The 27,872-nt window shown below is 36.0% G+C and overlaps 1 protein-coding gene across 1 annotated transcript in view; it reads left to right on the top strand.

The window, feature by feature from the left end:
• TSGA10 (testis specific 10) overlaps window positions 1-27,872 on the top strand; it is a 98,814-nt gene that overhangs the window by 13,482 nt on the left and 57,460 nt on the right. The window contains exons 3-9 of the mRNA XM_081254393.1: window positions 8,503-8,718; window positions 15,708-15,773; window positions 16,813-16,980; window positions 17,559-17,714; window positions 23,321-23,491; window positions 23,581-23,658; window positions 24,587-24,738. Coding sequence (XP_081110519.1) covers window positions 16,930-16,980; window positions 17,559-17,714; window positions 23,321-23,491; window positions 23,581-23,658; window positions 24,587-24,738 — 608 coding nt within the window. The 5' untranslated portion in view covers window positions 8,503-8,718; window positions 15,708-15,773; window positions 16,813-16,929. The remainder of the gene's footprint in view (window positions 1-8,502; window positions 8,719-15,707; window positions 15,774-16,812; window positions 16,981-17,558; window positions 17,715-23,320; window positions 23,492-23,580; window positions 23,659-24,586; window positions 24,739-27,872) is intronic.

Raw genomic sequence — 27,872 nt, 5'->3', positions numbered from 1 at the left:
CTTTTACTCCCATCCAACAGTAACAAGGCAGTGTCCCCCTTTTCTTGCTGGAGCGGTGTCACAGGAAGCCTACTGAAAGATAAGAGTCGGTGTCTTAGACTATGAGGTCTCAATAAAAAAAGAAAACAAAACACTCCTCATCCCAAAAATCAGGAAGATCTCAACCTCTATGAGAAAAGACAAGAGATGCCAACACAGAGATGAATCAGATATGACAATTATCTGACAAGGGTTTTAAATTAGCCATCATATAAATGCTTCAACAAGTAATTTTGAGCATGCTTGAAACAAACAGAAAACCTTATCAAAGAAATAAAAGATATAAAGTACAGCCGAGTGGAATTTTGGTAGCAAACAGGCTGTTCGAAATAAAAGATATAAAGTAGAGGCAACTGGAATTTTGATAGCAAACAAGCTGTTCTTCAGTAGGTGAATAGATAAACAAACTGTGGTACATAATAGAATATTATTCACTGATAAAAAGACATGAGCTATGAAGCCATAAAAAGACATGAAGAAACCTTGAAAGGATATTGTGAGGTGAAAAAAGCCAAACTGAAAAGGTTACATACTCTGTGATCCCAACTATATGACCTTCTGGGAAAGACAAAACAGAGAGACATTAGAAGATCACTGATTGCCAGGGATTTGGAGGGAGGAAGGGGTGAATGGAGCACAGGGGATTTTTAGGGCAGTGAAACTATCCTGTATACAGTAATGATGGATACATGTCACTGTACATTTGTAAAAGCCCGCAGAATCAACAACCCAAAGAGTGAACCCTAATTAAACTCTGGATTTTAGTTAATAATAATGTATAATGTTGGTTCATCAATTGTGACCAATGTACCACACTAAAACAAGATGTAAATAAGGGGAAACTGGGGTGAGTTGGAGGGGGGAGAAGGGGTATGTGGGAACTCTCTGTACTTACTGGTCAATTTTTCTGTAAACCTAAAACTGCTCTAAAAAATGTAAGGTCTATTAAAAAAATACATGGGAGAAAATACTTCCAAATTATGTATCTGATAAGGGATTAATATCCAGAATATATAAAGAACTCCTATAACTCAACAACAAAAAATCCCGAAACAACGCAATTCAAAAATGGGCAAAAGACTTGAATAGATGTTTCTCCAGAGAAGATACACAGATGGCCAATAAACATGAAAAGATGCTCAACATCACCAGTCATTAAGGAAATGCAAATCAAAACCACAATGAGATATCACTTCACACCAATTAGGACCACTATTATCAAAAAGCAGAAAATAACAAGTGTTGGTGAGGATGTGGAGAATCTGGAGCTCTTGTGCATTGCTAATGTAAAATGGTTTAAGCATAGTACAAAAAAGTTTGGCAATTCCTCAAAAAGTTAAGTATAGAATTACCATGTGATCCAGCTATTCCACTCCTAGGAATATCCCCCAAAGATTAAAAGCAGGGACTCAAACAGATACTTGTACACCAATGTTCATAACAGCATTATTTGTGATAGCCAAGAGGTGGAAACAACTCAGATTCCATCGACAGATGAATGGATAAACAAAATGGGGTATGTACAAACAATGGAACATTATTCAACCTTGATTCTGAAAGGAGACTACAAGATGGAAGATCCCTGAAAACAGTGTACTAATTGAAATAAGCCAGGCACAGAAGGACAAATATTGTATGATTCCACTTATATGAGGTAGGCAAATTCATAGATAATTATTTATTGGGTACAGAGTTTCAGTTTGTGATGATGAAAAAGTTCTGGAAATGGATATGGGATGGTTGCACAATGTTGTGAATGTACTTAATGCCATTGAATTTTACATTTAAAAATGGTTAGAGTGGTAAATTTTATGATGTTCTATTTTACCACAATAAAAAAGTTTAAAAAAATACAGTAACTGAGATTAAAAACTCAGTGTTCTCAAACAAAAACATGAAGAGGAGGAGAAAAGAATGAATCAGTGAACATGAAGATAGAAATAAAGAAATTACCTGATCTGAACAATAGAGAGAAAATAGATTGAAAAAATGTGAACAGAGGCTCAGGGACAGGTGGGCATATAACAAAAGATCTACATTTGGATCGTTGGAGTCCCAGAAAGAGAGGTAAGAGAAGGTGGGGCTGAAAATATATTCAAAGAAATAATGGCTAAATAGTCCCCAAATTTGGCAAAAGACATACAAATGGAAGAAGGTGAGTGAAAACCTACCAGGAGTCTCCCGAAGAAATCTACACTGAGACGCTTCATATTCAAACTGAAAACTAAAGACAAAAAAAATCCTGAAAGAAATTAGAGAAACAATTCATTATTTATAGGGGTGCACCAATTCAAATGACAGCAGGTCTGAAAACGTGGAGATCAGAAGGAAGTGGCACAACATTTTTCAAGTGTTGGAAGAAAAGAACTGTCAACCCAGGGCATATTCTGTATTTAGAAAAGTATGAAGGGAAAATTAAGAAATGAAGGGAAAATTAAGATATTCTTAGATGAAGAAAACTGAGAATTTGTTGCCAGCAAAGCTACCCTAAAAGAATATCTAAAGGAATTTCTCTAACAAGGAAGGAAGTGATAAAAGGAGTAGTCTTGGAAGAATAGGAAGGAAGGAAGAACAACATATAGAGCAAAAATATGGGTAAACGTGATCGAATTTACTTTTCTACTTTTCTAAATTATGTTTGTCGAATGTAGTTCTCAGTGCATGTAGAGGAAATATTTAAGAATTATTAATAAAGGAGGGTAGAGGGATGTAAAGGGAGGTAAGTTCTCTGCACTTCACTTGAACTGGTAAAATGTAGGCTGTGATAACTTATGAACATATAATGAAACACCTAGAGCAACCACTAAAAATCTGTACAAAGAGATGTACTCAGAATTGCTATGGATACCTCAAACTGGAATTCTAAAAAATGTTCAAGTGGGCTTCCCTGGTGGCGCAGTGGTTGAGAGTCTGCCTGCCGATGCAGGGGACATGGGTTCGTGCCCCGGTCCGGGAAGATCCCACATGCCGCGGAGCAGCTGGGCCCGTGAGCCATGGCCGCTGAGCCTGCGCGTCCGGAGCCTGTGCTCCGCAACGGGAGAGGCCACAACAGTGAGAGGCCCACATACCGCAAAAAAAAAAAAAAAAAAATGTTCAAGTAACCCAGAGGAAAGTGGGTAAAACAAAACAGAAAGAAAAAATTAAAAAAAAAACAGAGAAAACAACAGAAAAGACACACTTGAATCTTAACATAAAAGTAAGTACATTAAATATATGTAATCTAAATACACCAATTAGAAGCTAGAAATTGGCAGAGTGGATTAAAAAACCATGACCTAGCATTATGCTGTCTATAAGAAATTCACTTCAAATATAATGATATAGCTAGGTTGAAAGGCATTCAGACCAAAATGAAGAAATAAAACTGTCCCTGTTTATAGATGACATGATCTTCTTCCTGGAAAATCTCATAATGTCTACAGTGTAAAAACTAGAGCTAATAAATGAGTTCAAAAGGTCAGAATACAACACAAACATACTATATTTTTAAAATGTATTTATTTATTTTTTGGCTATGTTGGGTCTTTGTTGCTGTGCACGGGCCTTCTCTAGTTGCGGTAGGCGGGGGCTGTTCTTCGTTGTGGTACACGGGCTCCTCATTGCAGTGTCTTCTCTTGTTGCAGAGCACGGGCTCTAGGTGCCTGGGCTTCAGGAGTTGTGGCTCGCGGGCTTAGTTGCTCCATGGCATGTGGGATCTTCCCAGATCAGGGCTCGAACGCATGTCCACTGCATTGGCAGGCGGATTCTTAACCACTGCACCACCAGGGAAGCCCTGTATTTTTGTATATTATCAATTAACCTGTGGAAATCTAAATTAAAAATTACGTACCGTTTACAATCACTCAAATAGAAAATGGAATCCTTAGATGTAAATCTAACAAAATAAGTATGAACTCACATTCTGAAAACTACAAAATGCTAATAAGAGAAATCTAAGATTATCTAAACAAATATTCAGGGATTGGAAGCCTCAGCATAGTAAGATATCAGTTCTCTCCAAATCTATATCCAAGTTTAATACGATTCCCATCAAAATCCCAGCAAAGAACAATTTTGAAAAAGACCAAAGTGGAAAGAGTCATTCTCCTTGATTTAAAAACTTAATATATAGCTACAGTAATCCTAACTGTATGGTATTGCTAGAGGGACAGACATAGATCAGTGATACAGAATAGAGAATCCAGAAATAGCCTTACACAAATACAGCCAAATGATTTTTGACAGAGGTGCAAATGCAATCTGATGAAGAAAGGTAGTCTTTTCAACAAAATGTGCTGGAGCAATTGGATATCTTTTAGGAACAAAAATGAGCCTAGACCTAAACCTCACACCTTATACAAAAATTAACTCAGAATAGATCATAGATTTAAATGTAAAACATAAAACTATGAAACTTTTAAAAGGTAACATAGGAACAAATCTTCAGGACCTTGGGCTTGCTGAAGAGTTCTTAGACATGACAGCAAAAGTGTGATTCATAAAAGAAAAAATTGATAATTTGAATTTCATCAAAATTTAAGTCTTTTGCTTTGTGAAAGACCCTGTTAATAGGATGAAAAGATAAGCTACAACCCCTGTTTCTGTCAAAGGAATTGTATCTAGAACATGTGGAGAACTCTAACAACTCAACAGTAAAAAGCAAACAATCTAGTTAGAAAATGAACAAAGGATATAAAGACATATTTCACAGAAGGATGTATTGTTGACAAATAAAAAGCTGTTCATCTTTTCTAAACATCAGGGAAATTAAGACCATGATGAGATAACAATGCACACTGTTAAGAACAGTTAAAATAAGAAATAGTCATGATACCAAATGCTGGCAAGGATGAGGAGAAACTGGATCACTGATACATTCCTGGTGGGAATGGGGAATGGTACAGCTACTCTGGAAAATAGTTCAGTTCTTAAAAAACTAAACATACATTTACCATACAACCCAGCAATTGCACTCTTGGGAATTTATTCCAGAGAAATGAAAACTATGTCCACTCAAAAACCTGTATACAGTTACACAGTTGTTCATAGCAGCTTTATTTGTTATAGTCCCAAACTGGAACATCTAAAACTTCCCTTAATTGGTGAATTATTAAACCATGGTAATCCATACCATGAAATATTATTCAGCAATAAGAAGGAATGAACTGTTGATCCACATAACAACTTAGATGTCAGGGGCACTGTGCTGAGTGAAAAAGCCACCGTCAACAGATAACATACTGTGATCTCTATCACATGATTCTATTTATGTAACATTCTCAAAATGACAAAATTATAGAGATCAGTGGTTGCTAAGAGTTAAGGGTGGGGAGGGAAGGCTGTGACTATACAGGAGTAACGGGAGGGTGATCTTTGTGGTGATGGAATAGTTCTGTCTTATTGAGGTAGTAGTTACAGCAATTTACACATGATAAAATGGTATAGAACAATAGGCACACGTTGTACCAATGTCACATCTCTGAGTTTGATATTTTACTGTAATTATTTAAGATGTAACTGTTTGGGGAAACCAGGATAAAGGCACATGAACCTCTGTACTGCGTTTGCAACTTCCTGTGAACCTTTAGTTATTTCAAAATAAAAAGTTTTTTTTTTAATAAAAGCTACTTTTTGAGTACCTATTATCTGCCAAAGATTTTACTTGAACTTTTATATCTCTCTAACTACACGCTGAAAATTGTAGGTATTCCCTCCATTTAACAGATGAAACTCAAGAAGCTTCCATTTATTTTTTTCTGAAGTCAGATGCATCTCTTAGGATCAAGAAAATATGGTAAATTGTCCGAGGTTAAGTGAGTGGTGAGGAACTGCAGCAGGATTTAAACCTGTCTGCCTCAGTCCAAAGCCCACATCCTTTGTAACCTCCTCTTCTAAAGTACTTGTGTCTTGGAATTAAGTAAAAGTGGAGCTTGATGTCAAGGTGAGGGAAGTGTTCATTTATTTATTTATAATGTATTTGTTTTATTCATTTAATAATTGAGCATCATGTGCTAGATATATAATAAATGATACAGAAATGAGAGGTATGTTGATACAGAAATTAGAGACATGATCCCTTTAAAGTCACTTAGAACTTAGTGGAAGGGACAGGGAAACAAATGATTATAACACATCTTATAAAATACTAAGATAAAAATATATAAGGCTGTATGGGAGCCCAGAGAGGAAAAGCATGTAACCTCTCCTGGGGCAGTGGAAGGTCAGGAAACATTTTTAGCATGTTCTTGTTGCTCAGAGACGTGGCACTGTTGAAGCCATGAACAAAGACAAAAAGATAGATAAATTGAATTTTGTTTATCCCTATAGTTAAAAAAAAAAGTGCTAGTAATGAAAAGAGGTAATAAGAGTGCAGGAAAGTAAAGAAACTTAGTGAAAGCATGGATAAGAAGAGCAAACAGGAAATCATTGCATGGTTTCTGTACTAATTGCTAGAGGTGAGCTGCAGATTTCTTTAAAATTACTAGAGGCAGGGTGCTCCCCTTGTGGCGCAGTGGTTGAGAGTCCGCCTGCCGATGCAGGGGGCACGGATTCATGCCCCGGTCCGGGAAGATCCCACATGCTGCGGAGCGGCTGGGCCCGTGAGCCATGGCCGCTGAGCCTGTGGGTCCGGAGCCTGTGCTCCACAACGGGAGAGGCCACAACAGTGAGAGGCCCGTGTACAGCAAAAAAAAAAAAAAAAAAATTACTAGAGGCAGAAGCAACAAGGAAATTGTAGTTAAGTAATTCACAGTCCAAAGAATAAAAGCAAACGAGGTATACAAAAGAAGCACATGTTTTCCTGAAATTGAGACCTGAGTGAAGTTTTCCCTTAGGTTTCTTATAGAGAGGGTTCTGTGATATAGTATATAACATTTTCAATAAATTCCCTAACAGAGGTTTTAAAATGAGTTTAGCAAGTTTCTTACAGCACGTCTAGAGCTTAGGTGTATATTGGAGATGGTGGAGAGGGCTTGGACAGGGCAGTAGGCCTGGGACCACAAATGGTATTTGTTCATCTTATTCTCAGTGTAATGAAGCACCATAAGGCTACAGGAATTACTTCAAATTTGCATTTTCAAAGAATTTTTAGCTGTAGTTGGGAGAATGCCAAAAAAGAAGAAAGTAAGAGGTATTGCTGAAATTCAGCCTGGTTGTGATAAAAGGCTCAACTAAAGAAATAAGTGCATTTACAGTTTGCCTTTTTGCTTTTTAAAAAATTCCTCAAGTTTTTTTTGTCTCCTGGTTTTGACAATTTAAACTCTTTTCCTGTAAATCTCACAAGTTAGTGTGCCTTACAAAATACCAAAGTGAGAATTGGATTAAAATAATGGCTTTTATTATGCTTCTTGAGTATAATAAATGTCATTGTGGTATAGCTAGTTATATATAATTCATGACCTTTAGGATATTTACTTATATAGTGACAAATAATAAAGTTTATATTTTTAAAGAAAACTTTGTTGATTTTGACGATTTGGAAAGATCTCCCTCTAGTTACTTGAAAAGGGCAAGGTTACAGCAAAAATAATGTTAGAACTAAGAATAACATTACATAAGGGATTTAGCAATTTTAGATGCTCTTTAAAGACCAAGACTGTTGTTTTCTTCTGTCTTTTCACATCTTGCACACACAGTGCCTTGAATATAGTAGGTGCTCGATAAATATTTGTTAAATATACAGTGAGAGACAAATCCTGTGGAAAAGGACTTTGTGCCACCCCTTTATCTCAGATATTTCTCTTACGGCACTTAACATACTGTATATGTATTTCCACAAGTAAACAATACATTCTCTGAGGCAGATAGCTAACCTATCTTTGTATCTTTTGAATTTAACATAGTTCTTGACATATTATCATTGTTCAATGGGTCTAACATATTTTTTTTCCTTTAAAGGCATTTGGATAGCTTCGTGATAGAAAAGGCCCTTTTCTTCATCCATTGATGGTTTGATAGTGGGCTGGGAAAGAAAGTTGTGGTCCTCCACGTTAGTCAGCAAATACTTGATTGATTTGGTATTTAGCTTAGTCAAGTAAGTTACCGATATGTTCAAAAGGACTTTTCTAAAGAGTTAACATATTTTGATGACAGTAGTTAGAAACTTAATTCTAAAGAATGCCTAATTGATGATATTAATTATTAAAATTAAATAATTTCAAGACTGGTTTCTGCAGATATAAATATTTGGCAATTTTTCTAATAGTTTTGTTAAATATCAACACTAAGTGGGTTTTTTTGTTATTAAGCTGTAAATTGTTTTGAGAATTATAGCTATAAACCTTTAAATTTTCACTTAGTATATCTTTTTCAGATAGGTAATATGGTCACATGGTACAAAATTCAGAAAGTAAAAAAGGATATATAGTTAAGTCTCCTTGCCAGGGAAGCAAACCTCCCTTCCTGAATCCAGTCACCTAGCTGTTCTTCTCAGAGGGAAGCTAAGGAAATAGTTTAATGTGATTATTTTCTTTCTACTTACAACAGATTGAAGATCTCAAACAGACAAATCGTGGCTTGGAAGAATGTGTTAGGAAACTCTTGGATGGTAAGGAGGTGGTAAGCAGTCAAGTAGAGGATTTAACCAGCCACAATGAGCATCTTTGTCAAGAATTGATTAAAATTGACCAACTAGCAAAGCAACTAGAAAAAGAGAAAAACTTTGTGGTGGATACTGCCGACAAGGAACTTGAAGAAGCAAAGGTATTAGATTTATCACTGATCAGGTTTTTTTTTTTAATTGAGGTATAATTGACATATAACATTATATTAGTTTCAGGTGTACAACATGATTCAATATTTGTATGTATTGTGAAATGGTCACCACAAGTCTAGGTAACATCCAACTACTGATCAGGATTTTAATTCTGCTTTAAACATCATGTAGTTAGTTATTAATGCAGTGGAAAAAGTGGCATTCTCATTTACATCATTTGAAAGTTTTTTAGATTTGACATTGTAATTAAATGTCTATTCTAAGGATTAAATTGTTTTGTGTCTCACATTTTCTTTTAAAAATTTTTACTCAAAAATTTTCCTAAGTAATATGTAGTCATAGTAAAAACCCAAAGCAATGGGAATATTCTTTATACAGAACATTTCTCTTTCTCCCTAATCCTTTTTTCCTCTGCAGAGGTATCTACCAACAAGTATATATATATATTTCCATTCTTCTTTTCTGTTTTCACACATACACAATTTATTTCACACTTTAAAAAAAGGTGTTTTTTTAACCAAAGCTTTTTAATTTCTATGTAGTCAAATTTGTCAATCTTTTACTGAATTCTGAGTTTTGATCTTTTATTTTTTTGAGGTCCCACCCCCTTTTAAAACATTTGAATGAGACTTCCCTGGTGGCACAGTGGTTAAGAATCCACCTGCCAGTGCAGGAGACACAGGTTCGATCCCTGGTCCGGGAAGATCCCATATGCTGCAGAGCAACTAAGCCCGTGTGCCACAACTACTGAGCCTGCGCTCTAGAGCCTGCGAGCCACAACTACTGAGCCCATGTGCCACAACTACTGAAGCCCTCAGGCCTAGAGCCCATGCTCCGCAACAAGAGAAGCCACTGCATTGAGAAGCCTGCGCACCGCAATGAAGAATAGCCCCTGCTCACCACGACTAGAGAAAGCCCACACGCGCAGCAACAATGCAGCAAAAATAAATAAAAATTTAAAAATATATATTTAAATAGACTTTATTATTTTAGAGCAGTTTTAGGTTCATAACAATGTGAAGCAGAAGGTAACAGAGATTTCCCATATACTCCCTGCCCCCACACATGCCTAGTCTCCCCCATTATCTGCAATCCCCCACCAAAGTGGTGCATTTGTTACATTTTATGATAAAGAATTGACATATTGGGACTTGCCTGGTGGCACAGTGGTTAAGAATCCACCTGCCAGTGCAGGGGATACGGGTTTGAGCCCTGGTCTGGGAAGATCCCACATGCTGCAGAGCAACTAAGCCCATGCACCACAACTACTGAGCCTGCACTCTAGAGCCTGCAAGCCACAACTACTGAGCCCATGTGCCACAACTACTGAAGCCTGTGTGCCTAGAGCCTGTGCTCCACAACAAGAGAAGCCACTGCAATGAGAAGCCTGCTCAAAGAGTAGCCCCCGCTCGCCACAACTAGAGAAAGCCCGTGCACAGCAACGAAGACTCAACGCAGCCAAAAATAAATAAATAGATAAATAAATTTACTTTAAAAAAGAATTGACATATCATGATCACCCAGAGTCCATAGTTTACATTAGGGTTCACTCTTGGTGTTGTACATGCTATGGATTTGAAGAAATGTAAAATGACATGTATCTACCATTATAGTATCAAACAGAGTAATTTTACTGCCCTAAAAACCCTCTATCTCCACCTAGTTTTGATCCTTGTTTAGGAAGGCCTTCTCACCTCAAGAATATTTTCTACAGTTTTCTTTAAAAACTTCTTAATATGTATATTTAAAGTTTTAATCCTTCTGGAATTTCTTTTTGTTCTAGTATGAGGTATGGTTGAATAGTCCTTTCTTCAGTCACTGATTTAAAGTGCCATTTTAACAGCTACTGAATTCTTATATGTGCATGGATATGTTTCTGGATGATTTGGTTTCATTGATTCATTTGCCATCTTCTATGCCACTACCATATTATTTTAATAACTATAGCTTTATGATATTTTGATAAACATTTGATTTCTTGATTAAATTTTAGTATCCTACCATGACCTTTAGAAACTAGGAATTTAAACACTACTATAAAATGAAGACAGTTTGATTTCTCATTGTTGTCTAATGGCTTACAGGCAAGACACATGGTATATCTGAAAGCCAGAAAACAACCTGTTGAATTTTTACATGATAACATGTGCTTATTCATCTTGATTGTATTTATCACCAAATTAGTAAATTGTGTCTGCAAGATGGTAGTTTCCGAAAGCTAATTGTTATTACATGTTATTTCCTACACATCCTTTTAATATACTCTTGGTAGCATATATAATATAATAAAGCATATATTATTATATAATATAATAAAAAATAATTATATTATTATTTATTATAATAATATAATAAAGCATATTATATGGTACTCTTGGTAGCATATGATAAAGCACTTAAATAAATGATCAGGCTATAAACATAAGTGTTATTGAAGACATTATTTGTTACAGTAGTTTGAAATCTAAGAGCCTAGTTAATGAACACTAGGATGATATTTGTTTACATACAGTAGCCTCACTTATTTAGAGTGTGTAAAGGATAAGTCTGTATTAGTGAAAAGTCTGAAAAATGGAATATTTAAATACATGAAGTTTATTACTTTAATATAAGGACACAATCATCTTGAACAATGTTGCCTGGAGGAGGTCCTTAGGAGAACTGTTTGAGAGAGTAGATAAGAATGATTTGTTTTTAACTTGCAAATTATTTATCTTGTAATAGTTGCTACCAAAGTATTTGAAGGATATTTAAAAGTAACTTAAACTATTTTCAACATTCTCAACAAACTTTTTTGTATTGTTTCTTTTTTAGTAATAGTTATCGTTCATTCACAGTTTAATGGTAAATTGAGTTCAGTCTTAATTATAAAAACTGTCAAAAAACACTGGATTGATGTTTTATTATGTCTTTCTTGTTTTCTTCTTCAAATTTAAAATTAACAGCACTCCTTCCCAGACTGTGGGAAGCCTAGTTGGCCAAATTCCCATAAAGAGAATGCCTGGTTTAGAAGTCATCAATTTTAAAGGGTTGTTAAGGTCTGTGTTCTAGAGAGAGAGTGAGTAGTCTTTGAGGGTGAATCCTCTGCTATCAAAAAGAAGAATTTCAGGAATGCAGAACATCTAAAATAAAAGAGCTAGGATTTACCTAAAACTGAAAATATTAAATTCATAGACGGAAATTCTGCCTAGCTCAGAAAAGAGTGTTTCTAGGAAATAGATATCCATATATGTATGATGTGGAATGTTTAGTGTATTCGAGAATTGGAAAGCTATTTGTAGAAGAGGTGGACTGTAGTCTTAGGGTAGAGATAACATTGCTGATGCAGGGAAAACATTGGAAAGTTAATAAAGAGAGGACAAAATGGAAATAGGTCCTTTGTGTTGGTAAAATGCCCTGAAATGAAAACACCATCCTCAATAAGGGGATGTTCCAGGTAGAATGGGGATTAGAAAGATGCATGAAAGGTGCTGGGAATGTGAATACCAATGCATGTTGTTATCATCATGAAGTCATTGGGTGTACAGTTTAGGCATCCAGTCACTGGGGAGAGATTCCTTGTCTGATTTGCGAGATGAGACTTGAAACAGGAGAATTTCTAATTTGAGAGCTGAGAATGTTTGGGTCCCTGTACTATTTGAGATTATTCTTTAGATATGTGGAGGTAGAGTCTGAGCTAAAACTACTGTTTGTCTAGAATTGAGATAGTATTAAATTTATTTACTCAGAAGAGTTTACTTTTAGTCATGTTTTTAAAGTCCACTGAGTAACTTCCTCCATCATTCATTCCATGAAAATGTTTTGAGGGTTTACTATTATCTATCACTATGTAACAAGTTACCCCTAAATCTTAATGACTTCAGACAACAAACATTTATATCTCACAGTTTTAAGTGCAGCTTAGCTAAGTAGTTCTAGTTCATGCTTTCTCAGGAAATTGTAATCAAGGTGATGGCCAGGCTGCAGTCATGGCTTGATTGGTATTGGAGGATTTGCCATTAAGATGACTTATTCAGGTGACTCTTGGCTTTGGCAGGAAGCTTAGTTCCTTGACATGTGAACCTCTCCCTAGGTTGTTTGATATATTCTTTTTATAAAAAATTTATTTATTTATTTATTTATTTACTTTTGTTTGCATTGGGTCTTCGTTGCTGTGCGTGGGCTTTCTCTAGTTGCGGTGAGCGGGGGCTACTCTTCATTGCGGTGTGTGGGCTTCTCATTGAGCTGGTTTCTCTTGTGGAGCACGGGCTCTAGGCGCGCGGGCTTCAGTAGTTGTGGCACGTGGCCTCAGTAGTTGTGGTTCTCAGGCTCTAGAGTGCAGGCTCAGTAGTTGTAGCTCGTGGGCTCTAGAGTGCAGGCTCAGTAGTTGTAGCACACGGGCTTCAGTAGTTGTGGCACGTGGGCTCAGTAGTTGTGCCTCGCAGGCTGTAGAGCACAGGCTCAGTAGTTGTGGTGCACAGGCTTAGTTGCTCTGCGGCATGTGGGATCTTCCCAGACCAGGGCTCAAACCTGTGTCCCCTGCATTGGCAGGCAGATTCTTAACCACTGCGCCACCAGGGAAGTCCCTTGATATATTCTTTATGGCATCTGGCTTCCCATTGGAGCCAATGATCCAAAAGAGACAACAAGGAAGAATTTCCAGTGCCTGTTATGATCCAGTCTCAAGAGTTACATACCGTCACTTCCACCATATCCTGTTCTTTAGTATTGAGTCACTAAGTATAGACCACACTTAAGGGGGAGAGAAATTAAGCTCCATCTTTTGAAGGAAAGAGTATCAGAATTTTGGGACATATTTTAAAGCTCCCACAACCGTAAGCCTTCTTTGATCTTTTCTTCTTGAGTTGTTATCATTCATGACTTAATGCAGTGTTTCCCAGATTACTGAACACAAGTTTGTGAAATATGAAGAAGCAGAATTGCAATTTTACCATTACTAGTTTCTTCATACAGTTTATATTTTTAATTAACATGGGGCCATTAATGGACTGGATCTCTGGTAGCTCTTGTCGTTACTATTACTTTGTATGTGATTCGGTCAAAAATGCTTCAGAACCTACCATGAGGAAGACAAGGCATAAAGCCTGTATCGGTTTCTGACCTGCACCCCCAACCACACATGCTTATTCCCTCTCTCTCTCCCTGATTCATTTTTCTCTAGCACTTTCCTACTACTTTCCTCCTCCTTCCCTCTGCTGCAGCCACACTGACCTCCTTACTATTCCTTGGAATTTAGCAGACAATCTTGTGCCTTTTGCTATAGCTGAATGTTCTGCCTGGAATATTGTTCTCCTGAATTTTTACATGGTTGACTCCCTCAGTGGGGACTTCCCTTTAAAACTTCCCTTTAAAAAATCACCCCCTTTAAAATTCCAGCCTATTCCTTCATAAACACTCCCAATATTCTTAAGGATATTGCTCTTTTTTTCTAATGTAGTATGTAATTTATTCGTTAGGTTTATTTTTTGTTGTCTATCCAGCTGGAATTTAAGGTGTCCAAAGGCAAGGATCTTTGTCTATTTTATTCCCTTTTTAAAAATCTTAAGTATAGAACAGATGTGAATACTCATTATATATTTTTGAATGACACAATGACTGTCTGATATATACTTTACCTATTATCTTTTATTTTTCTCTTTTCAACGAGAATGTAAGCTCCATGAGGGGAGAGGTTTCTGTCTGTTTTATTCACTGCTATAGCCAGCATGTAACACAATGTCAGACACATAGTAGACCCTCATTAAACAATTGTCAAATAAATGAAAGCACTGGGCTGGCATCTTTTCATTTGGGCCAGTTATAAGTCTGTTTTTCAGAGTGGAATAAGCATTAATTTTTTTATCTTTATAAAAGTAATACGTATTTTTTTAACAGAAGAGTATAATGAAGAAAATAATATGTACTGTAATCACACCTTGCTATACCTAGACATAATCTATCTTGCTCAATTTACTTATTGGTTATGTTCCATCTGTATCTAGGATATGTGTGTATAAATTTATTTTTTACAAGAATGTGTCACACTAGATAAAAATTTTGGCAGTGTGAGTTTTTATACTTAATATATAGGGACATCTTTGCACATAATTCAGTATAGATCCATTTTTTTTAGTGTCTACATAGTAGTACACATTAAAGCATTGAAAAATTATCAAAATTATCCAAAACTATATATAACCTTATCTAAACTGTATGTAAGTTATATTCCATACCTTAACACCCCTTAGTATTTCATAAACTAAAATATAACTGCCAGAGAAATCTTAGAACTTTGGTCTAAAGAACAAATGAGAAGCAATAATTGCAGAAAATTCAAATTTAAAATATAACAGGAGACATTTTTGATTAGAATAACAAGGGGGAGGTTTACGAATTGAGAAATAAATCCATTAAACTAATATGCCAACTTTTAACAAAGAGATTTACAGCTTTACATAAAAACATAGTCACTATCCTCCAGGAACGTATAATCTAGTCATAGACTAGATATATGATTGCAGGTGGTTATACTGTAAGACTTTTAAGACAATGTTATAAAACTGATACAGAAAGTATTTTGTGGGTTGGATTGAACTAAATTATTAAAAGAATTCAAAGGAAAGAGCAATCACTTCTGACTGTGGTGACTGGGGAAAACTTACTCTAGTCATTCTTTTGACTCTTCCCCATTATCATCTTCAGAATTATAATTAGTATTAACAGTTCCAGTTTATGAGGAGTAATTTGACAAAATAAAATCAATTCGTATTTTATACAAAACATTAGGCAATTTAAAGGAACTGCTTCATTTCATTCTAGGTTCTTTTACCATCAAAAGTAGGTAAACATAAGAGTGGATTATCTTTTCTTTCATAAAGTATTCACTGTCTGCATGTTTTTATTTTTAAGCAGCTTCTGTTTTTGATGCTCTCTTTCCAATGAACTCAGTTTAAACATTTTACACCTAAATAACAATTTTTTCTGGCTTGTTTTTCAGATTGAACTCATTTGCCAGCAAGATAATATAATAGTATTGGAAGATACAATAAAAAGGCTCAGATCTGTAAGTACATTTTTCATAAATATATATTAAGGAATCATGTTTATTCTGTTAGTAGGACAGCAAAAATTGTACATATGTTTTGGCTCTCATGCATTTTGTGAACAATAAAAAATGTTTGTTTTCTAAAATCAGCACTCTCTGCCTGATGCCTAGGGGTACTCCCATCCGTAAGAGCGATGCTATTCTTGCTCTATTTCATCATTACCCCTTTCTTTCCTGGGGCTGGAGAGAACTTTTGGTTGGTTTTATTAATACTCTTAGCTGTTACTTGATTAAAATGATGGCTGTGAGTAATTTAATTCTCAAAATGTAAGATGTATTTGTGTACACATTTATTCCTCTTAATAATAAATATTTTTAAGTCAAATGTTGTTACTTAGTTCTGAGTAATATGTTCTCTTTAACAATGTGAAATGAAAATTGCTCTGATTAGACATTTTAGTGTTATCATTTAAAATATTTGAAACATCCTCTCTAAAATATCTGTACTTTTTTCCCAATAAAGTATTGGTAAAATAAATGTTGTAAAACAAATGTTTCTAAATATATTAAAGTGAATGGAAATGCACTTGAAAGTATATACAAGTATAGAATATCCAGCATTCATTTAATTTATTCATTCATTGAACAATTATTGAACAGAGCTTGAATGCTACGAACAGATGCTTTAATAGTAGCATACAAGTTTCTCTAAGCAAATTAATTCCATTTCTAGGATTTGTTACTAGATCTGATACAAGAAACAATTCTGGCCTCTCTGAAATTTCTTCACTATTTTTTCTTCAAAGTTATTGAGTAAATGTAGGGACATTTTCAGTGAAATAAAAATACACTACATTCAGAAATGCTGGAAAAGAAAGGTATCTAACTGCTTTTTTAAAAGTATTGATGAATAATTATTTTTTGAATTATTTTCAAAATACCAAATTTATTATCTTTAAGGATCCTTTTAAGGATCATTTTGCTTTTAAATTTCATTTAGAAAATGATGCTATAGTTTAGCTTGAAATAATGGCCTAATTTTTTCCTCCTTGGCAAGATAATTTTAGAGACTGAAAAAGCACAAAATAAATCTCCTTCCAGACTTGATTCCTTTGTCAAAACTTTAGAAGCAAACGGAGAATACTACAAGAGAGAAGCTCAAAATTTGAGAAAGATGATCAGAAGTAGATCTGAAAGCCCAAGACGCCCATCTCCATCTTCCCGGGTAGGTTTTGGAAACTTGTAAATATTTTGGAGTTTGTTGCTCAGTGAGTTTTATTCTTTGATTTATCTAATCTGGAAATAATTCCTTTTAATTTGGCATGAATTGGTATACCAAGGAGGATGGGAGACAGAGCTCTCTTTGATAGCACAGTGGACCGTTGAAATTGCCCTTTATCCCCAGCATTAGTAGTGGTTGGGGGTAATCATACAAATGTGGAGCAATTTGGGATGAAGTTGTTTAAAAGAGAGGCGATTTTTAAACTTTTCTCATCATTTCATTATATCGTCATGTTTGCTTAACTAGAGATCGTGTGCTGCCATCAGTAGCACCTTTCTATCAGTAACACATGTCAAAGAATAATTTCAGATTTCTTTTTTTAAAAAATTTTATTGAAGTATAGTTGATTTACAATATTCTGTTTAATTTCTGCTGTATAGCAAAGTGACTCAGTTATACATATGTATATTCTTTTTCATATTCTTTTCCATTTTGGTTTATCACAGGATACTGAATATAGTTCCCTGTGCTCTACAGAAGGACCTTGTTGTTTATTCAGATTTCTTATGTAATAATTGTAGGGTACAAACTGTGATGTAGAGCTTTTGAAGACAAGAAGAGACCGTGAAAAACTCAAATGCATGCTGGAAAAATATGAGCGTCATTTGGTAGAAATTCAGGGTAATGTCAAGGTTCTCACATCTGAGAGAGACAAGACCTCTTTTCTGTATGAGCAGGTAAACTTATTTATAAGTAAACAAAATACGGAAATACTAATATTCAGTTCTAGAGATAGGTAATTCTTTAAGTTCTATGAGAATGCTTAAATCTGTCAATCAAATTAATCTAACATTTGTGAATTGCCTTTGTCCCTATGATATTCTTAATGAAATGTAATGTATTTGTGTATGTGTGCGCGCACACACACACACACACACACACACACACACGTGTTATCCCCATATCTGAAAAAGCTCATATACATGCATAGAAATAGTCTGATTTTTGGAATAAGAAATGGGGAAAGTGTTATATGTTAGGGTGTGGTGAGTTCAAGGTAAAAAATTTGGACTTGGGGGTTAAAAAATACAAACACATCACTTTGATGTACTGTCAATCACTTTAGGAATTGCCATATAATTTAATTTAGAGAGTAAAATCAGTTTGTAGTTTATCTCTGTTTTTAGCTTAAGATTGTATAACCCTTATTAATCAAATGGCTTCTTGACTCAACAAATAAACCCCATATATCACCAATATAATTTATTTTTAAAATATCAAAATTTATTAAGAATTACAGCTACTAAGTGCAAGGTTCTGGGCTTGCTACTCTAAAAGATAGAAAAAATAAGCCAGACACTGTTTTCTATGTTTGCAATCTAGTTGGGGAGATAAAATATATTGTCCTGTATTTACTTTTTGTTACTTTAGTGTAAGTAGTCTAGAAGATATTGTAAGAAATAAAAGAGGTGAGTACTTTTAGTTATGGTTATCAAGATCTTTGCTAGACGATGTGGAGTTTGAGTCCTGAAGGATGAATGGGGTTTCTTTTATCTTGAAAGGGGTAAGAAAGAACATTCCAGACTAAAGGAATGGTATGAAGCAAAGGATAAAGGTGGGAAAGTCAGTACATAAATGGATCAGTTTATGACTAGAGTAAAAGTATATGTCAGTGGAGTAAGGGCTTGAGAGGTAGACTAGACTAGAGCAGGAGTCTGAAAACATTTTCTGTAAAGGCCCAGATAAGAAATAGCTTGGTCTTTGCAGGCCATGTGACTTCTGACACAGCTATTCAACTCTAGTGTTGTAGTGTGAAAGCACCTATAGATAATATATGAATGAGTTTGGCTGTGTTCCAGTATAATTTATTTATGAACACGGAAATTTGAGTTTCATATTCTTTTAACCTGTTGTGAAATATTCATCTTGTTTTGATTTTTTTAACCATTTAAAAATATAAAAAACATTTTCAGCTTATGGAGTTACAAAAATAGGAGGCAGGCTGGATTTGGCCTGTGAACTACATATAGTTTGCCAATTTCTAGACTACATGGTAGAAGCTGTTCAGTGGGCCCTATAGGAGGTTTATACTTTGCTTTCTTATAAGCAATGGACATTCTGGTTTTTTTTTAAGTGGAAGAAATATAATGAAAGCTATATTTTTACAATTTTAATCTGGTAACGATTCTTTATTATCTCTTACGTTATTTTTCTATGTTATCATCTTATATAACAATTTCTCCTTCAGGAGAATTGGAGGAGGGGGAAACCATGGACTCTTTTTTTTTTAAATTAATTATTTGTTTATATTTTTGGCTGCATCGGGTCTTTGTTGCTGAGCGCGGCTTTCTGTAGTTGCGGTGAGTGGGAACTACTCTTCATTGCAGTGTGCAGGCTTCTCATTGCTGTGGCTTTTCTTGTTGCTGAGCATGGGCTCTAGGCACGTGGGCTTCAGTACTTGTGGCATGCAACCTCAGTAGTTGTGGTCCACGGGCTTAGTTGCTCTGCGGCATGTGGGATCTTCCCGGACCAGGGCTCAAACCTGTGTCGCCTGCATTGGCAGGCGGATTCTTAACCACTGCACCACCAGGAAAGTCCCCATGGACTCTTTAGAAGGCTGTTAACAGTAGTCCATGCATGAAGCATTAAGGGACTAATCTAGGATGCTATCAGTGGAAATAAAGAGAGGGACAGATGCAAAAGACACTGAAAAAGAAGACTTAACAAGATTTGATTTTAGCACAAAGGAGGGACAAATGGAGATCACTGAAGTTCTGTTTTGAATGACTGAAGAATTTTGGTAATAGAAAAAGAAACAGGAAAGTCATTGGTGATTTGAGGGAAAAGATGTGTTTGGTTTCAGAGAGATAGAGTAAGGTGATGGTGGTACATCAGGTAGTAACTGCCATCAGGCAGTAAGAAATGTGAGACTGGAGTGGGGAGAGAGGCAAGAGCTGAGTATGTAGATTGAGAAGTCATCTGTTTTGAGCCTTCAGAATGGATGAAGTTTCTGAATGAGAAAGGTATAAATAGAGGAACAGAGAAGTCAAGATGGAATCTTGGGAAGTTTTATTCAATTGGTAGAGGAGCCTTTGAAAGAGATAAAGAAGACAGGAAACTAAGGCAGAACAGTGTTATATGCCCAAGGAAGGAAGGAATCTCAAGGAGAGTGTTGAAGGCAATGGCAAGTGTTGCCAAAATATCAAGAACAGGAACTGAGAAGAGGCCATTAGATTTGGTGAGGTCATTACCTGAAATTCTGCAGAGTGGTGGGTATGGGAGCTAGGTTAGACTGGGGAGAGAGAGTGGGAGGTAAGGAACAGGCAAGATGTACAATCCATGGCACTTAAAAAAAAAAACAAGCCTGTCAAAGGAAAAAGAGACATTTGATGGTAAATGGGGCAGCAGGATTTAGTGACAGTTTTTCAAGATATGGGAGTCGTGTGCGTGGTTGAAGAAGCAGAGAAAGAGCCAGTGGAGAGGGTGGTATTCAAAAAAAAGTAAGATGTGAAACAAAAGTAGGATTCAAAAAGTAGGATATGAAATCATCTGTAGATATGGAATAGATTTGGAACCTGAGGATGGTTGTTGAACAAGTGTGTAAAGAGTTTGTTGTGTTGTCAGTAAGGATTGATGGGCCTTTCTGTCAGGGTAAAAGTAGCCAGGACATGGAAATGGCATATACGTTTTGGAGAGAAAGACTGGAGCACTATGATATTTTTTAAACCAGTATTCTACCTGAATTGTGCTGAATTCAAATTTATCGCAAAATGGATGGAGTAAACCCACAGCCAACATCATTCTCAATGGTGAAAAACTGAAACCATTTCCTCTAAGATCAGGAATGACACAAGGTTGCTCACCCTCACCACTATTTTTCAACATAGTTTTGGAAGTTTTAGCCACAGCAATCAGAGAAGAAAAAGAAATAAAAGGAATCCAAATCAGAAAAGAAGAGGTAAAACTGTCACTGTTGCAGATGACATGATACTATACATAGAGAATCCTAAAGATGCTACCAGAAAACTACTAGAGCTAATCAATGAATTTGGTAAAGTAGCAGGATACAAAATTAATGCACAGAAATCTCTTGCATTCCTATACACTAATGATGAAAAATCTGAAAGAGAAGTTAAGGAAACACTCCCATTTACCATTGCAACAAAAAGATAAAACACCTAGGAATAAACCTACCTATGCAGACAAAAGACCTGTATGCAGAAAACTGTAAGACACTAATGAAAGAAATTAAAGATGATACAAATAGATGGAGAGATATACCATGTTCTTGGATTGGAAGAATCAGCATTGTGAAAATGACTGTACTACCCAAAGCAATCTACAGATTCAGTGCAATCCCTATTAAACTACCAATGGCATTTTTCACAGAACTAGAACAAAAAATTTCACAATTTATATGGAAACACAAAAGACAACAGCTAAAGCAATCTTGAGAAAGAAAAACGGAGCTGGAGGAATCAGGCTCTTGGACTTCAGATTATACTACAAAGCTACAGTAATCAAGACAGTATGGTACTGGCACAAAAACAGAAATATAGATTAATGGAACAGGATAGAAAGCCCAGAGATAAACCCACGCATATATGGTCACCTTATCTTTGATAAAGGAGACAAGACTATACAGTGGAGAAAAGACAGCCTCTTCAATAAATGGTGCTGGGAAAACTGGACAGCTACATGTACAAGAATTAAATTAGAACAGTTCCTAAAACCATACACAAAAATAAACTCAAAATGGATTAAAGACCTAAATGTAAGCCCAGACATTATAAAACTCTTAGAGGAAAACATAAGCAGAACACTCTATGACATAAATCACAACAAGATCCTTTTTGACCCACATCCTAGAGAAATGGAAATAAAATAAAAGTAAACAAATGGCACCTAATGAAGGTTTTGCACAGCAAAGGAAACCATAAGCAAGACGAAAAGACAACTCTCAGAATGGGAGAGAATATTTGCCAATGAAGCAACTGACAGAGGATTAATCTCCAAAATATAAAAGCAGCTCATGCAGCTCAATATCAAAATAAAAAAAAAACCAACCCAATCCAAAAGTTGGCAGAAGACCTAAGTAGACATTTCTCCAAAGAAGATATACAGATTGCCAACAAACACATGAAAGGATGCTCAGCATCACTAATCATCAGAGAAATGCAAATCAAAGCTACAATGAGGTATCACCTCACACCAGTTGGAATGGCCATCATCAAAAAATCTACAAACAATAAATGCTGGAGAGGGTGTGGAGAAAAGGTAACCTTCTTGCACTGTTGGTGGGAATGTAAATTGATACAGCCACTATGGAGAACAGTATGGAGGTTCCTTAAAAAACTAAAAGTAGAACTACCATATGACCCAGCAGTCCCACTACTGAGAAAACCATAATTGAAAAAGAGACATGGTTCATTGCAACACTATTTACAATAGCCAGGACATGGAAGCAACCTAAGTGTCCATTGACAGGTGAACGGATAAAGAAGATGTGGCACATATATACAATGGAATGTTACTCAGCCATAGAAAGAAATGAAATAGAGTTATTTGTAGTGAGGTGGATGGACCTAGAGTCTGTCATACAGAGTGAAGTAAGTCAGAAAGAGAAAAACAAATACCGTATGCTAACACATATATATGGAATCTAAAAGAAAAATGGTTCTGAAGAACCTCGGGGCAGGACAGGAATAAAGACGCAGATGTAGAGAATGGACTTGAGGACATAGGGAGGCAGAAGGGTAAGCTGGGACGAAGTGAGAGAGTGGCATGGACGTATATACACTAAAATGTAAAATAGATAGCTAGTGGGAAGCAGCCGCATAGCACAGGGAGATCAGCTCGGTGCTTTGTGACCACCTAGAAGGGTGGGATAGGGAGGATGGGAGGGAGACGCAAGAGGGAGGGGATATGGGGATATATGTATACATATAGCTGTTTCACTTTGTTATACAGCAGAAACTGACACAGCATTGTAAAGCAATTATACTCCAATAAAGATGTTAAAAAAAAAGTCTAAAAAAAATGGATGGAGTACCATATATATTTCTTCGTAAAACACTGTCTCTTTCATTGACTGCTTCCAAATTAATTTTTTTTTAATTTTTGGCAAAGCTTGTAAACCAAGCTTCTATTTGTAGACATTCATTTGCATATGGGGGCATCATTTGCATTTATATGTGTAAACTCATTAAGGAATTATACCATTATCCTGCTGCATGCATATTAATATAGGTTTGCATTTTAACTGGCTGGTTATAAGATAGCTGTATTTATTTCTGTTCTAAAGCTTGTTAAATAAAAGTCTATCTGTGTATTTAAATAATAGGCACAGGAAGAAATTGCCCGACTTCGACGAGAAATGATGAAAAGCTGTAAGTCTCCTAAATCAACAACAGCACATGCCATCCTCCAGCGGGTGGAGACTGAGAGAGATGTGGCCTTCACTGATTTACAAAGAATGACCACAGAACGAGATCGTCTAAGGGAAAGGCTAAAGGTTTGAAAGAATTTTATCTATACAAGCATTTATGAGACACAATGCAGTGACATCGAAAGCGCTCTGTTTTGTTTTTGTTTTTTAAACAGATTGCCCAAGAGACAGCATTTAATGAGAAGGCTCACTTGGAACAAAGGATAGAGGAGCTGGAGTGTACAGTTCATAATGTAAAGAAAAATCACTTTTGCACTTTTGGCTATAAACTCTCAGTGATTCCCCCCTTTCCCCCTTTTCTGTGTTCAGAGAAGTTGGTTTTTTATCCTAATATATTTATGGTAGTATGTATGGTGTAAATAGTCACTTTTTCATTATTTATTTCCTTCTAAAAAATGTGAGTGAAGTCTTTTTTTGTGTTAGGTTGCAAAGTGTGTTCTTTTAAAAAAACCATTAGGGATGCATTCTAAGGGATTTTAGCAACTTTTTCATCTCCCTGTTTCATTATCGATAACATTGCCAGAGATAGAAAAACTGGCTTATTCTACCTAAAGAGTAGCTAGGGTAGAGAAAATTATAATGAAATGGCAATTAATGAAATGTATTTAAACTGAATTTAATTGTGAAGCATCACCTTTTTACTAATCAAGCATTTGAGATGCTATGAATATATATTTGAAATGTTTTGACTATATAAGCAGAATTAAGGGAATTCAACTTTCTGTTAACCAAATTTAATTGATTATATTTCTGAATTCATCTGTTTTATGTTGTTATAATGAGTTTTTAAAAAAGCAGTAGACAGGACAAAAACATTATTTTTCATAATCCCACTTTATATATGTAATTTGTTAATGCTGAGCAACAAATAAGAAATCCTTTTGCAAATAAACTGTGTGTGCTATAGTCCAGCTGAACCAGACTGAAAATATAGATGCGTATACTGTGATAGGCTTTATGGAAAAGCTGTGCAATGGCTTGTCTGAGTTCCTGCTCCACGGTCGCCTTGTCCATACAGTCTCCTGCAACGTTCAAGTCTAATCTGATCATCTCATTGTGTGAATCTTATATACCGGTTTGTACAAAGAGAGGATGTCTCTTTAGGAAGATTACTGAAACGTTTTTAGTGATGGCAGTAACTTTGTCATTCTGCTTATATAGCTTGATGATGAACGTATGGAACAAATGTCAAATATGACTTTGTTGAAGGAAACCATAACCACCATGGAAAAAGAAATGAAATCACTAGCAAGAAAGGCAGTGGATACTGCAAGTGAAATTGGCAGACAAAAAGCAGAGAATAATTCTTTGAGGTAAACTCAATTACCATTAAACAACTAATAGTTTTTTTTAATTAGTTTCTGCTTTATAACAAAGTGAATCAGTCATACATATACATCTGTTCCCACATCCCTTCCCTCATGCATCTCCCTCCCTCCCACCCTCCCCATCCCAACCCTCCAGGCGGTCACAAAGCACCGAGCTGATCTCCCTGTGCTCTGCGGCTGCTTCCCACTATCTATCTACCTTACGTTTGGTAGTGTATACACGTCCATGCCTCTCTTTCGCCTTGTCACAGCCCACCCTTCCCCCTCCCCATATCCTCAAGTCCATTCTCAAGTAGGTCTGTGTCTTTATTCCCGTTTTGCCCCTAGGTTCTTCATGACATTTTTTTTTTAATTCCATATATATGTGTTAGCATACGGTATTTGTCTTTCTCTTTCTGACTTACTTCACTCTGTATGACAGACTCTAGGTCTATCCACCTCATTACAAATAGCTCAGTTTCGTTTCTTTTTATGGCTGAGTAATATTCCATTGTATATATGTGCCACATCTTCTTTATCCATTCATCCGATGAGGGACACTTAGGTTGTTTCCAGCTCCGGGCTATTGTGAATAGAGCTGCAATGAACATTTTGGTACATGTCTCTTTTTGAATTATGGTTTTCTCAGGGTATATGCCCAGTAGTGGGATTGCTGGGTCATATGGTAGTTCTATTTGTAGTTTTTTAAGGAACCTCCATACTGTTCTCCATAGTGGCTGTACCAATTCACATTCCCACCAGCAGTGCAAGAGTGTTCCCTTTTCTCCACACCCTCTCCAGCATTTACTGTTTCTAGATTTCTTGATGATGGCCATTCTGACTGGTGTGAGATGATATCTCATTGTAGTTTTGATTTGCATTTCTCTAATGATTAATGATGTTGAGCATTCTTTCATGTGTTTGTTGGCAGTCTGTATATCTTCTTTGGAGAAATGCCTATTTAAGTCTTCTGCCCATTTTTGGATTGGGTTGTTTGTTTTTTTGCTATTGAGCTGCATGAGCTGTTTATAAATTTTGGAGATTAATCCTTTGTCAGTTGCTTCATTTGCAAATATTTTCTCCCATTCTGAGGGTTGTCTTTTGGTCTTCTTTATGGTTTCCTTTGCTGTGCAAAAGCTTTGAAGTTTCATTAGGTCCCATTTGTTTATCTTTGTTTTTATTTCCATTTCTCTAGGAGGTGGGTCCAAAAGGATCTTGCTGTGATTTATGTCATAGAGTGTTCTACCTATGTTTTCCTCTAAGAGTTTGATAGTTTCTGGCCTTACATTTAAGTCTTTAATCCATTTTGAGCTTATTTTTGTGTATGGTGCTAGGGAATGATCTAATCTCAAACTTTTACATGTCCCTGTCCAGTTTTCCCAGCACCACTTATTGAAGAGGCTGTCCTTTCTCCACTGTACATTCCTGCCTCCTTTATCAAAGATAAGTTGGCCATATGTGCGTGGGTTTATCTCTGGGCTTTCTATCCTGATCCACTGATCTATCTTTCTGTTTTTATGCCAGTACCAGAGTGTCTTAATTACTGTAGCTTTGTAGTATAGTCTGAAGTCAGGGAGCCTGATTCCTCCAGCTCCGTTTTTCGTTCTCAAGATTGCTTTGGCTATTCGGGGCCTTTTGTTTTTCCAAACAAATTTTGAAATTTTTTGTTCTAGTTCTGTGAAAAATGCCAGTGGTAGTTTGATAGGGATTGCATTGAATCTGTAGATTGCTTTGGGTAGTAGAGTCATTTTCACAATATTGATTCTTCCAATCCAGGAGCATGGTATATCTCTCCATCTATTTGTATCATCTTTAATTTCTTTCATCAGTGTCTTATAATTTTCTGCATACAGGTCTTTTGTCTCCTTAGGTAGGTTTATTCCTAGATATTTTATTCTTTTTGTTGCGATGGTAAATGGGAGTGTTTTCTTGATTTCATTTTCAGATTTTTCATCATTAGTGTACAGGAATGCCAGAGATTTCTGTACATTAATTTTGTATCCTGCTACTTTACCAAATTCATTGATTAGCTCTAGCAGTTTTTCGGTAGCATCTTTAGGATTCTCTATGTATAGTATCATGTCATCTGCAAACAGTGACAGCTTTACTTCTTCTTTTCCAATTTGGATTCCTTTTATTTCCTTTTCTTCTCTGATTGCTGTGGCTAAAACTTCCAAAACTATGTTGAATAAGAGTGGTGAGAGTGGGCAGCCTTGTCTTGTTCCTGATCTTAGTGGAAATGATTTCAGTTTTTCACCATTGAGGACAATGTTGGCTGTGGGTTTGTCATATATGGCCTTTATTATGTTGAGGAAAGATCCCTCTATGCCTACTTTCTGCAGGGTTTTTATCATAAATGGGTGTTGAATTTTGTCGAAAGCTTTCTCTGCATCTATTGAGATGATCATATGGTTTTTCTCCTTCAACTTGTTAATATGGTGTATTACATTGATTGATTTGCGTATATTGAAGAATCCTTGCATTCCTGGGATAAACCCCACTTGATCATGGTGTATGATCCTTTTAATGTGCTGTTGGATTCTGTTTGCTAGTATTTTGTTGAGGATTTTTGCATCTATGTTCATCAGTGATATTGGCCTGTAGTTTTCTTTCTTTGTGACACCCTTGCCTGGTTTTGGTATCAAGGTGATGTCGGCCTTGTAGAATGAGTTTGGGAGTGGTCCTCCCTCTGCTATATTTTGGAAGAGTTTGAGAAGGATAGGTGTTAGCTCTTCTCTAAATGTTTGATAGAATTCACCTGTGAAGCCATCTGGTCCTGGGCTTTTGTTTGATGGAAGATTTTTAATCACAGTTTCAATTTCAGTGCTTGTGATTGGTCTATTCATATTTTCTATTTCTTCCTGAGTCAGTCTTGGCAGGTTGTGCATTTCTAAGAATTTGTCCATTTCTTCCAGGTTGTCCATTTTATTGGCATAGAGTTGCTTATAGTAATCTCTCATGATCTTTTATTTCTGCAGTGTCAGTTGTTACTTCTCCTTTTTCATTTCTAATTCTATTGATTTGAGTCTTCTCCCTTTTTTTCTTGATGAGTCTGGCTAATGGTTTGTCAATTTTGTTTATCTTCTCAAAGAACCAGCTTTTAGTTTGGTTGATCTTTGCTATCGTTTCCTTCGTTTCTT

Source organism: Mesoplodon bidens (genome assembly GCF_964165515.1).
Source record: "Mesoplodon bidens genome assembly, chromosome: 14".
In the NCBI taxonomy this organism is placed as follows: Eukaryota; Metazoa; Chordata; class Mammalia; order Artiodactyla; family Ziphiidae; genus Mesoplodon; species Mesoplodon bidens.
Note: the sequence above shows the minus strand (reverse complement) of the source record. Positions and strands in the feature narration are given on the sequence as shown.